The 13,593-nt window shown below is 41.6% G+C and overlaps 1 protein-coding gene across 2 annotated transcripts in view; it reads right to left on the minus strand.

Moving 5' to 3' along the window:
* The window catches only part of PACRG (parkin coregulated), a 223,735-nt gene that overhangs the window by 113,199 nt on the left and 96,943 nt on the right, over positions 1-13,593 (minus strand). For both annotated transcript variants that reach the window (XM_028723846.2, XM_028723844.2), the window contains exon 3: positions 4,425-4,596. In XM_028723846.2, coding sequence (XP_028579679.1) covers positions 4,425-4,596 — 172 coding nt within the window. The remainder of the gene's footprint in view (positions 1-4,424; positions 4,597-13,593) is intronic.

The raw sequence follows: 13,593 nt of genomic DNA on the forward strand, positions 1-13,593 counted from the left end.
TTCATTTGGAATATTGCACTGATGGAACAAAACTGTGCTACACCCCTATCTGGCTAATTGTTTGATTGCTTCTATTTATTATGCTCCATCTTTCCATTCAGTCTCCATGACCATATGTTTCTCCAATCCAACTTTCCCCCCTGCTAATTTGATCTCCAGTTGTTCTTAACACCTGAATTTTGTTCCTTCTGTTCCTCATTTCTATAGTAGACTTTTCTTCAAGATTATCCAGCCCCTTCCAAAAAATTCCATGCTGAACAGTTGTTTCCTACCTTTTGTTTCTATTTCGGCAATTGTTAGAGGAACTAGGATTTAATTAACCCTTCAGACATGGTTGTGCAGAAGCATTAGTTTAATATACTTGTGACAGTAGCTTCATATAGTAGCTATGCTTGATGGGAAATGATAACAGGAAATTCTGCTTCTTACAACACTAGGAATTGCTGAAGTGACTTTTTCTAAGCTACAGAATCCAATTTAGACATGGTAATTGCAAATGCACTTTTTCAGCTATTGAATGTCAATGCTCCAGTATTTCACAACCTTTGATAAAAGAGATGGTTACTTCAAGATAAGGCATCTAGGTCAAATTTGTTTTTTTTATAAAAACACCCCATTGATTTTAATGGAGCCTGAATTCCTTAATAGGGAATTGATTAAGAATTTAGGGTCGCACTTTAAGTCACACCAGTTTCTAGTGCCAGCTTTGAGAGGGTCCTGGGCAAGGAGCCTTAATGCACCACATTAGTGCTCCCTGCAATCTTACCAAGCAGCATCAGAGGTTTATGTTGGCAGGTAGCAGCACTGAAAAAAGCAATGCTAAAACAATTTTTTATGGCTCAGCACTGAACTGGATGGTGCAGCCACCAGGAGCTAGGAGTCTGATGGCGGTGATCAGAGGACAACATAAGATGAAGCAGGTATGCAGGGAGCTCACTGAACCAGATGGCACAGCACCAGGGCTTCTAGAACCAGAGTTGGAAGCATTACAGTGGCCTGCTGGACCTTAGGAACCAAATGCCTCCCAGGCTCCCACATAACCTCACCAGTCCAGCAGCACAAGGAAGCAGCAGGTGGGACACTAGGGAAGGTAAGAGGAATGTCCATCAACAGGCCAGAGAATGGCCTTTGAAGAGACCTGAGTTCTCCAAAAGTGAGTAGAACCTAGAAGAGATGGAATGGAGGCAGAGGCTCAAAAGTCCTCATTTCACTTGATCACCAGGAGGTCTCCTTGGTGCTGCAACAACCAATTTGACTTGTTCTGTGTGGTCATTTGCAGGAAAGTAACAATTCCAATCTCCTGGGCAGACATCAACCCTTCCAAATGGTAAAATTAAAAAAAAAATCACAATTTTTCAGGCACAATTGGGGAGGAGGAGTTTGGTCACTCAACAGTGATGTCATGGGCACCCATTTAATAGTTCTAGCATGCAACCACTTTCCACATGAAACTAATGAGCTCAATCTTAGGACACACTAGCTAGGAAAAATATGATGTGAGTATTCAGGAAATGCAATACTCCTACAAGAGAAGTACATTGTGAAGGAAAGATATTAGGACACCCATGAACATATGGCAACTGTGAATTTAAAGTATGCAGGGATTGTCCAAACCATTAGGTTATATGGGCAGTATAATTTGAGGTTTCTGTAAATCCCTCAGTAGGGAACAGAACCCCAATATATACACATTGTAGAGTCCAGGGGTAACAGATCTGACATGTGGAAGCAATTGCAGGTCCTTTTGCCTTTCACCACACAAATGAATGGACCGAAGTGTCTATCTATTACAATACAATATCTTTGTTTATACAAATATGAACACTTGGCTTCATTTAGCTGAATGGAGGCAGTGCAAAAGGGCTTCAAAAGGGGGGTGGGTAGGATAAAGGAACCATGAAGGGAGCAACTTTTTTTTGGCACTTAGAGCCGCAAAGTAGCATCTGCTGGTCTTTCCTGTGTGAAACAACTTTTATCTGGAAAAGCTCAAAGGCACAGAGAGCTGGATTTCAAGAAATTCCCAGATCAATCTAGATTCTGTTAGAAAGGCATCTTGTCTTGATTTAAACAGTTAAGATAAAGTAAAATATCCACCTCCCCAGACAGTACATTTACAAACTGTTAACATTTGCACTCTGTAATCTATATATTTTAACCTTTCTTGATATATCAGTCCCTGCAGGCCATCCCCTGAATTTCTTCCCTGTTCTTGAGCTGTTTTCATGTGTTCTAAAAATACTTTTACAAGGCATTTTGAAAGGCCAGAAAGGCAGTGGAGTCTTACAAAATGTGAAACAATGTGAGCTGATTACATGAAGCCTAAAACACATTTGGGTGTAGTTTAATTGTCTTATCAAGTTTTAACTGCAAGAGCTGAATTAATCCTTTGTTATTTCTTTCTTGTTTATCTTCATTCCATAACTATACTCTCAACCACCCTCACTCAAGCAACCTTCCAATGGGAATCAGCTGCTTTATAACTACCGGAGGCTGGTTCGGATACTTGCCCAGAAGGGGGGAAGCTCTTTCGTTCTATCGGTTTTTTCTCAGACTGCCCTTGGTAGTGGGGGGGGGGGCAACCCAATTATTGTTCCCTATTTGTGAGGTGGAAGAAGATGGGAGTCTCCCTGCATTCAGCCTTGGTACAAGAAGAGCAAAATGGGGTGAGGGGGAGAAAGATGAAAATACTCAGATGGTCATCAGCTTCAACTGACAGCAGAAGAAGGTTTTGCAACATTTGTACATTTGACAAGCACTCTGGAAATTGTTGTTATCTGTGGATATAGGGAGCTGAAAGAGAGGGATATTTGAGAGATTTCCAAAGGAGACTTACCTAGTAGTACTATGTCAGCAGATTATTTGGATGAGATAAAAATGCATATTGGACAAAGTTCACAAATATTTCAAGGTAGTAGCATTTCAAGGTAGAGTCTGGAGTAGATCGAGGTCAGCGCCACTCAGATGCACCAGTGCAACTGCTTGTGCCAATCTTATGCTTGCAGTAGTGTACAAACACTACCCTGCTCTCATCACCATCCCTTTGCAGTCCCGTTCATGTAAGCAGCAGTGTGGAGAGCTCTGCCACACCATACATACCCTACTGTTCTAATTGAGTTCTCATCTCAACACTTACACTTCTTGGTTTAATTAACTCTCATTCCCCATTAGATCTGAACTGGAAAACTATGATTACTAGGATTGGAACAAGCCAGGATCTTAAACCACAGTTACTTCTGATCCTAATAACTATAGTTTCAGGGTTCATGTGTAATTGGAAACTATGGTTAATTAACCCAGGAAGTGCTGAACTGCAGTCCACTTTTAAGAGAGGAAGGAAGGAAGGAAGGAGAAGGAGAAGGAGAAGAAGGAGGAGGAAAAGAAGAATAAGAGGAGGAGGAGGAGTTTGGATTTGATATCCCGTGCAAGTAGATAAAAAGGTACCGCTCCGGTGGGAAGGTAAATGGCATTTCCGTGCGCTGCTCTGGTTTGCCAGAAGCAGCTTAGTCATGCTGACTACATGACCTGGAAGCTGTACGCCGGCTCCCTCAGCCAATAAAGCGAGATGAGTGCCGCAACCCCAGAGTCGGTCACGACTGGACCTAATGGTCAGGGGTCCTTTTACCTTTAAGGAGTCTCAAAGCGGCTAACATTCTCTTTTCCCTTCCTCCCCCACAACAAACACTCTGTGAGGTGAGTGATGCTGAGAGACTTCAGAGAAGTGTGACTAGCCCAAGGTCACCCAGCAGCTACATGTGGAAGAGCGGGGAAGCGAACCCGGTTCATCAGATTACGAGTCCACCGCTCTTAACCACTACACCACGCTAGCCCAAGCTCACCCCGCAGCTGCATGTGGAGGAGCAGGGACGTGAACCGGGTTCACCAGATTCACCAGATTAACCACTACACCACACTGGCACACCATCTTTGCACTGGTGATGCGAAGATGAACCATAAGAGAACCAAGTCTCATACATATCTGTTTAATATATGCAGCCAAACCAGGCCATTATCATGCTGATGTGAAAAGACATGACATTAGGAATAAAGATGACCAATGTGCTTAAAAATAGCAAAGAAAATGAAGATAAAGCCATTAAAAACTTTTTTGGGGTACTTTTTCACCTTTCTTTTCTGAGTGCTTTTCATAAGATGGCTGGATGGGGACTAGAAGAAAAAGGTAATTTAATTTATTATTTACTAAAAGCAGCATTAGAGTCAGGGAATTCAGACAGCACAATTTTATGGGATTCAGGTACCAAATGTGTGATTGAAGGCAAAAGGCTTCTGGTCTTCTATCTCACAATTGACTCAGATTTGCCATCATCCACTTGAAAGCCTGTCATGCTTTATTGCTTAATTAGTAACTTGTCAAAAAGCTTGAATATATAACTTCAATGTTAGCTTTCCTCCATATGCACACTTACTTTTTATTGGGATAATGAGCTGAGGAATGACAGGAAGGATCTTGTTCCCTCCATGCTCCAGCATGTCATGGATGCCTTGCCGAGCAAAAAACTCATAGGGAAATTGCATTTCACATAGACCATCGAAAAACAGTGGCAGATAGTGATGATAGTCCAGCTTCTCTATCTCCACCTGGAAGTGCACACAGGGGGGAAAAACAGAAATCTAAATTAAGCCTACATGATGTCCAGGCGAACCAAAGGACTCATGACACAGTTTTATTGAGCAATACAAAATTTAGTGTCCACTAGAATATGGCAAGATGCCAAGTGTAATGTTTGCAGAATGGTGGATTCCTTAGTTCCTGCCCAGTAGAACAAAAGCAATGATGTTTAGAAATTTGTTTTTTTTACATTATTATTTCTGAATATTATTTGATATGGTTGATCCAGAGAAAAAGGCTCTGAATCAGTATGGAGGTATCCTTCCAATGAAGAATAAGGTTGAGTCTAACAGGTAACTGATTCATCAAATGCAAGTCTGACACAACTGAAAGGCCAAATTAGTTATAACTATAAGAATATTCATGATATGCCCACAACAACAGAAGATTCAACCAGAGACATTTAGATGCTTACTTTGGTAACTCTTAAAGTACACATCTGAATTTTTGATCTCGTATCTCCTCTGGGAAGTTATCAGATAAAGAAATGAGCTAAAAACATAATGATTAGAATAATAATACAGGTTTAGGCTGGAATCTTAACCCCATTTACATGGGAGCAAGCCCTAATGACTTCAATAGGACTTATTTCTGCATAGACATGATTAGGATTGTGCGTTCAGCAAATGTGGTCAGGATAAATTTTCTGTGCAACATTCTGCAACATGAAATTGGATATAATGTCTAGACTAATGCCAATCCTTCATTTGGAAAGGATAAATGCAAATATTGAGAATAAACTATGTATTTTATTGAAGTTGACATTTAAATTATGAGATAAGTCATTCATTGAAGTAAAAAAAAACCCCTGCATTCTTCCATTTTTTCCAGCATCTTGCAGAACACATTTTTAATAATGCTGACATCTAAGAATGCTCCCTCTAGATTAATAGTTTCAATGTGAGAGAACCAAGTCTGTCAAACACAACTTTGAAGTCAAGCTTAATTTGGCTTTATTTCATTACAAGAGACTATATTGCTTCAGAACTATTATCAAATTCAAATTATTGTCTATTGTTTTCATTAATACACAGAGTAATCCCATGGAAGTAAGGTGGGAGGGAGAATCCTTGGCAGAGCTACTACCATTTCTTAAGCCTGTTGGCTCAATATGGAAGAATAAGAAATGTCCATCAACAGGCCAGAGAATGGCCTTTGAAGAGACCTGAGGTGGGGGGGGGGGGTTATACTGAGTGCATACTGCTAGCATACCTCTGTCCCCCGTGCAACAGAAAACTATGAATGGTACTTCTATGCTTCAAGCTTTCCATGGTGGTACTGGAGACACCTCCAAGGATGTTTGTGCCATTTCAGAAGCAGAGCTCATCTCATCCAGCTGAATGGCAGCTACATTCTAAGGGCTCTTCAGCTGACTATAGGACTGCAGCCATAGTTGGTCAATAATTCTCCTGGTTTGACCCACATTAAACTAGCTGGCTTTTTCATGAGAAATGGCTAATCTTGGATTAGATTTGCAAAACCTCTTTGAGAGTTGTGTTTCCAAGATACAGCTGTCCCCAACGTTTGTTGCGACTAGCAACTGGTACCACTTTGGTAACGGTTTAAATGATATTGGATTTCTTGAAGAATCTGCTGGGCGGGTGTGAAGCCAACTGTTCTTTATCTCGCAGTGTTTAATGTCCTCCCACAACATGGAATCCAGAAATATTTTAGCATTAAATTCCACAGTGTGAAACCTTTTACGTTTGTGTTTATTATTTAGCTTTGAAAAGTGTCTATTAAGCAAACATGCCAAGATAAATAGGATTTTTTGTTAACACCCACAACAGGCTTCTACATTTTTCAGTTCTTCCCACAAAAACTATTTTGAATTAAAACTAAAAAAATCCTTGGCTGCACTTAACCGTGTCTGCTGAGACACTGCTAACAGCTGTCTGTAGATACACCCTCTCATAAAGAGAACAAAAGTTACTACGAACTATGCATATAAAAAATGTATAAACCACAAAGCCAAACAGTAAGCAGAAGATCAGCAATTGCCCTTTCTCTGAATTTTCTGACCATCATTTATTTCCAAATTAAGTTTTCCTGTGCTTCTGGAGCTGTGGCCAAAATAGCACCAACCACCCACAAGACAGAGGTAGCAGCAGACTCAGGAGCCTCTGATTTAGCTGAATAGCTGTAGAACAAATTGTGTACATTTCATTTGTTGTGATTTTTTATAAGTGTAAATTTTAATATTTATTATAAAGTGAACTTCAGTACAACATTTTGTATCCTCAGAGTAGCTTCCAAGTACATACATATCACTAGAATGAGTCATTCATGCACCTTCCTGATAGATAGTTTCTTGGCTATTTGTCATTGATGGAACTGTCTCCAATCCAATTGCATGAATGACCCATTTGTTTTTACATGAGTGCACACATGGGAATTGCTCTAGGATGCAAATGCCACATCGAACTTGGCTTTTTATATTGGTATCACAGGAAAAATTGTATTATTACCCCTTAGCACCTCAACTTTTAAAAACAACAACAACAAATATTTATACTCAGTAAATACCAGAAAAAAGAATGCAAGCCCATTTTGTGCTAGAATCAAAGGGTATATATAGATATGTCATAGTACCTAGAAATATCCAGAGAGAAAGATGCAGCTCGGGACCACAAAGGCATGGTCACTGGGTGTATAAAGATGCTATAGAGGTGTCTATACCCTAAGAAATTATTTATAAATTACCTTGCTCTCTTGGCAGAGATCCTGATGTGATGATATTGAAAAGCATGACTTGTACTTTCCTCTACTCATATGTGAATGCTAATGCACATTATATATGTCATTGCCTTTTTCTTTAAAGTGAGAATTCACAGTAGGAAAAAATGTCACTTCTGCTGGTTTCCATTTCTTTTTCAATATCTCCCTAAAGATCCCCTGAGGAATCCCTTAAAAGCTAGCCATAGAGCATGGTTTACGTGAAAGAGAGAGACATGCAGACTCTTTTTAAGCAACAACAGAAAAGGGCCACGGTCAATGGAGGTCTACAAATAACATACTTTGTGGCAGATGAGGACCTGAAATCCTTCTTGGCTGTCAGATTCTGAAGGCAGATTCTGGAACTGCCAGTCATTCACCCCCAGCTCCAAATCTCAGAACAAACCATTAATAGGCCAATCATTTGAGTCCACAATACCAACCAGCCCAATGAAATTGTGATCCAATGCTCACCCAACACCAAGTACAAAACAGAAAGTCTGGACTCTGGGGGCGGGGAGAAATCAGACTGCTCATACTAGGCAGCAGCACCCAAACCACACAGCTCTGCTACTGACATATTGAGAGAAGAGATATACAGATGCCTTTGTAATCTTCCAGGGGGAAAATAAAAGCTCATGACATGCTGCTTTGTCTCCCCCAGATTCATGCACAGAGATCAGAACTTCAGGCCCAGAATTCAGTACTGAAGGGGTCCTCTTTGGAGCCTTGACTTAATGGAACTCTACATAGAAGATTTTTCCAAGTTTAACCCCAGGCTATGTATGGCCTCCCAAGAGAAAGGTTAGTTAAAGCCTCACATATTTGAGATGAAGGAGCAAGTGACTCAGCAGCAAACCAAGCCATACAATAAGCAAACTTTGGAGATGAGATCATTCCATTAATCAGTGTAGCTTGCTACTTAAATTTATTTAAAAACCATATTTTAAATCTTACAAGCTTCCTGATTTTCACCTACAAAGTGTAAGAAAAACAAGCTGACAGATACCCCTGAAGAGAGCACACTACCACCAGCAAGAAGAGGAAGAGAACTGACTGATAAGCAGCCAGCTATTTCCTGGTTATTGTAAAGAAAATTACCATATTTTTCGCCCTATAGGACGCACTTTTCCCCCTCCAAAAATGAAGGGGAAATGTGTGTGCATCCTATGGGGCGAATGCAGGCTTTTGCTGAAGCCTGGAGAGCGAGAGGGGTCGGTGCGCACTGACCCCTCTCGCTCTCCAGGCTTCGTGGACCTCTCGGAAAGCAGCGGGAGCCCGTCACTGGGCTCCCGCTGCTTGCGAAGAGTTGCCTGCATGCTGAAGCCTGCGTGCGCTGAGCTCAGCGCGTCCAGGCTTCGCGGACCTCTCCGCAAGCAGCGGGAGCCCGTCGCTGGGCTCCCGCCGCTTGCGGAGAGTTGCCTGCATGCTGAAGCCTGCGTGCGCTGAGCTCAGCGCGTCCAGGCTTCGCGGACCTCTCCACAAGCAGCAGGAGCCGGCGCTGGGTTCCCACGGCTTGCAGAGAGCTGCCTGTTTGGGGGCTGGGGTCGGGGGAAGCTCGGGCTTCCCCCCCCCCAGCCCTGCGCCTGGGGGGGAATAATTTTCCCCCCTTTATTTCCCCCCCTAAAAACTAGGTGCGCTTTATGGGACAGTGCCTCTTATAGGGCGAAAAATACGGTAATAGCCTTCTTATGGAACCTTAAGATCTATATTGTTATTTGAGTTGGAGATCAATCCTACACCCATAATGTTGATGGCTGGGGGCAGGGTGGTGGTAAGATGAAACATGGACCCCTCTGCTGGTGAAGAGGAGCACTACTGAAGAGTGGGGCTCCACCATGATAGAACAGGCCCCTAAATGGGGCTTTTGGGCCATTGCCAGCTGTGCATTGCCCCTCGGCTGTGCAGCCTGCAACTGGCCTAGCAAAAACTCAATGAAACTGCTCCCTCGCATTCCACCCTGACCAGTAGGAATCAGCCACCATCCTACAGAAGCAGGTCTAGATCAGGTCAGTGCCTGGAACCAAGTATATGCTACCATGATGGGTGGGATAAATGTAGTAAAACAAAATAAATTAACTATTGTATGCTTTCTAGTTTGCAAAATTTGGAGAAAAATGTTATAAAGTGCCTAAAGGTCTTACTTTGCCCGCTTCATTATTAAAAGAGAAAGCAAGTTACTCCACCAAAGTTTCTTTATCAAAACATACTTGTGTTCAGTTATAACTCCATTTCCCTCTAGATTTGTACTGATTTTAATATTTCTTGTAGTTTATTTCCAAGTGTGGAAATATTGATAGTAGATGTGTGTTGCATCAAATCTTCCTGTGGCCTCTATATGTAATTATTCTTCAGTTTTGTGGGATGGTGTCAGTATTCCATGAATTCCCCACTATTCTAGGTTGTGAGATTTTTCAAGCTAACAGCTTCAGGATCATAGGATAAATGATTTAATGTCCTGTTTACAGAATATCAAGTATTCTGTGACATGCTCCTCCCTAGCCCTTCCTGACAAGGAAACATTGTTTTGGAGTATATCTGAGTAAACAGTGAACATTTACATTATATTCTTAAAAGTTGTCATTTATTCTACAATAGAATTGTGACCTAGGTAGTGGTAAATCAGATTACCCCCTTCTACCGGCACTTTAATAGGAGCTAATGGGGAATTTTCAAAGTATATACATTTGAATAAAATAGAACACTAAATGAACCAAGGATTATTCCTCCACCCAACTTGCTGCCAGCAGACGCAGCAGTCCTATTCCACACAGTGTCATGGTTGGATGGTGAAAACACAGATGTACAAATCAGACAAAAATATCCTATTGCCTGGAGCTGTGTATTAATTCAGATAGCCTTCTTAGATTGATTTAAAGTAGTAAACTACTGTACTATTTAATTTCTCTTCTCCCTTCCATCCCTCCAGGGCTAAAACTTGTTTTAACATCAACTACAGAGCAAATAAATTAGAAGCTATTTCAAATGTTGTAGCTTTTACATGTTAGTTTATTGCTTACAAAGCCCATCTGCCTGTCGTTTTAAATACGTATAGCTGTATTTCTCTCCATTCAACTAGTAAGGAATCCAGCCCAGTTATGGGGCTGAACAGGCTGTACTTGGGCTCAATCTCAATTCAAGTAGTATATTAAATTGTATGAGTTGGAACCAGAGTTGGGCTGCTTCCATCCATGGAGGGGAATGAAACCCAGCAAAGGCTTCCAGAGCAGGAAGAGAGGAAGGTCAAAGGGAGCTACAAGGGGAAGAGGTCTGCCTCAGTGGGAGAGATAGGAAGCAGGGCTCATTTAATCAGCTTTGCTGGAGGCCCAGTGCCGTTGGGCATCTCCTGCCACTGAACTGTGCCAGCTGGTCATTTTAGGAACAACTGTTTCGAAATTGGAGCCAGAGTTTTGATTTTTATGTTCCTCTTCCCTCCCTGTCCCTTTTCCTTTGCGCATCATGTTTTTTCCCATCTCTTGCGGGGGCGCAATTAGTGCCAGCACTGTCCGTTAAGAGTTTGGGTGTAATCTTCGACACCTCCCTTTCCATGGAGGTGCAGATTGCAGCTATAACAAAGGCGGCATTTTTCCATCTCCGCCAAGCTAAGCAGTTGGCTCCTTACCTCTCTCGCCCTGACCTAGCCACTGTGATCCACGCGACGGTCACCTCCAGACTGGATTATTGTAACTCGCTCTACGTGGGGCTGCCCTTGAGACTGACCCAGAAACTCCAGCGGGTGCAGAATGCTGCAGCGAGACTCCTTACGAGGTCTTCGCTGCGAGATCACATTCACCCGGTGCTATACCAGCTGCACTGGCTCCCAGTGGAGTACAGGATCAGGTTTAAGGTGCTGGTTTTAACCTTTAAAGCCCTATACGGCTTAGGACCCTCGTACCTACGGGACCGCCTCTCCTGGTATGCCCCACAGAGAAACTTACGGTCTTCAAATAAAAACATCTTGAAGGTCCCAGGCCACAGAGAAGTTAGGCTGGCCTCAACGAGAGCCAGGGCCTTTTCGGCTGTGGCTCCGATCTGGTGGAACACTCTGTCACAAGAGACTAGGGCCCTGCGGGACTTGACATCTTTCTGCAGGGCCTGCAAGACAGAGCTGTTCCACCAGGCCTTTGGCAAGGGCACAGCCTGACTCCCTCCTTCGGCAATCTTCGCGGAGCTCTGGCCCAATGGCTGCCAGTGGCTTGAATTAATTAATTTTAGAATGAATGATTTTAGAGTGTTGTTTATGCTGTACTTTTGTACTGTTTTATTGTTGTTAGCCGCCCTGAGCCCGGCTAAGGCTGGGGAGGGCGGGATATAAATAAAATTTATTATTATTATTATTATTATTATTATTATTATTATTATTATTATTCCTATGCCTTCTTGTTTTGATTGTATGTAAGCCCCTTTAGGAGACGTTTGGGCTGACCAGCAGGGTACAAGAACTCAAAATAAAGAGTCTTGTCAATATTTGACTTTTAAGGCACATCAAGAGTTCTTTCTGGAAATGAACACTGTATTTTATTTTATTTTATTTTATTTTATTTTTAGCAAAGAAGGTATAGATTCAATCCTGTGTTTAAAATGCAACATTGACTTATGGAATCCATAGCTTAATGTTTCTAATAATTTGAAATATTTCAAATATCTGGAAAATATCACAAATGAAAATTCATCTTAGTATCTCCTCCATCAAGGAAGCAGAAACAAAATTATACTTTTGCTTTCCAAACTAGGTCAAAGACTAGAAGAATTATAATCTATTTCTGTTAACAGTATATCTTCTATGTAAAGAATAATCAGAGCTCATTATCTTTAACTGCAATCATTCACTCAGTTATGCACTTAAATCCCACTGAAACATGGCTGTGAGTTTGGTGCTCTAAATACATGACTTTCTAATAGCATTTCCTTCATTGGAGGTTTTTAAGCAGAGGTTGGAAGCCTCTGACATGGATGTTTTAGTTGAGATTCCTGCATTGCAGGGGACTGGATTAGATGATCATCAGGGTCACTTCCAGCTGTACAGTTTTATGATCCTATGAATTCTTACACTAAAAACAAAAGGTAACAAACTGAAGGTAATAAATTAGCATATTAGAAAGAAAGGGTTTATACCATCTTCTCCCCTGATGTGTTAGTACACGCAAGGAGCTTGGAATGTGTTACAAACCACATTCAGAAATCTACCACCATTTTTCATGTGTAGAACAGCTCACATACACATACGTGCACTGCTCTCCAATCTTAATCATGTACCATTTATCATTCTCCAGTTACCGTATTTTTCAATGTATAAGACCATGTTTTTTGCTAAAAATTATTAGTCAAAAATTGGGGGTTGTCTTATAAATAGATGGTGAATGCACAGGGGTTTGAGCTTGGGCAGCCTTGGGTTCAGGCTCAGGAGACCTGGGCTCAGGTTCGGGCTCCAGCTGTGGGGGGGTCAGGCTTTGGCACTGGTGCAGGCGGCCCAGGCCCTTTAAATATGGCAAACCTAACTTTGGGTGACCCCCCCACAAAAAAGCTGAAAGTTGTTCTGTTTGATGTTTAGAATACAGTACTGATTTATTAATTTTGGGTTAAAAACAAATAGGTCATCTTATACATGGGGGCATCTTACACAGAAAAATACGGTATCTTTTATCCTTCTGCAGCTCTTCCAGCTAAATCAGAGGCTCTTATCATGAACCAAGGTGAGCTGGTACTCTCCACTTTTTTTTTATTCTCAGCCTCCCACCCATAAATGTATATAAAGAAACTCTGTCCTTTGCTTTTATATGCAAGATTTCCAGTAGTGGGCAGGGAAGAAAGAAACAACATTTTTCCGGGGGTCATTATGGTGGGCTGTACAGAGATTTCCCTTCCAATCTTATGCACACCTACCTGGAAGTAAGTCTAATTTAATTTAGTGGGACTTACCTCTGAGTGAGGTTTTTGCTATGAGATACAAATAAAGTTACAAAGGGGGGGGGGGAGAGGAACTGATTCTCTTTTCCATTGCTGCTTTGCCAAGACAAAACTTCAACTGGATTCTATGCAAAAGGGAGGGTATTTAATATACTGCTAGGCAGGCAGGCAGTCAATTTGTCCCTCCTTGTAAAATATTCATAGTACAAATAAATAGTGATAGCCTTGCAGTAGATCAAGCATTAATCAAGCTAGTATGTAAAATGGGCACGAGTTAAATAACCTTTGACCTGCAAAGACTACTGTGGAACCTGAAACTTTTTTGAATTCCCTGGGTGCTTGAA

Source organism: Podarcis muralis, chromosome 3, assembly GCF_964188315.1.
Source record: "Podarcis muralis chromosome 3, rPodMur119.hap1.1, whole genome shotgun sequence".
NCBI lineage: Eukaryota > Metazoa > Chordata > Lepidosauria > Squamata > Lacertidae > Podarcis > Podarcis muralis.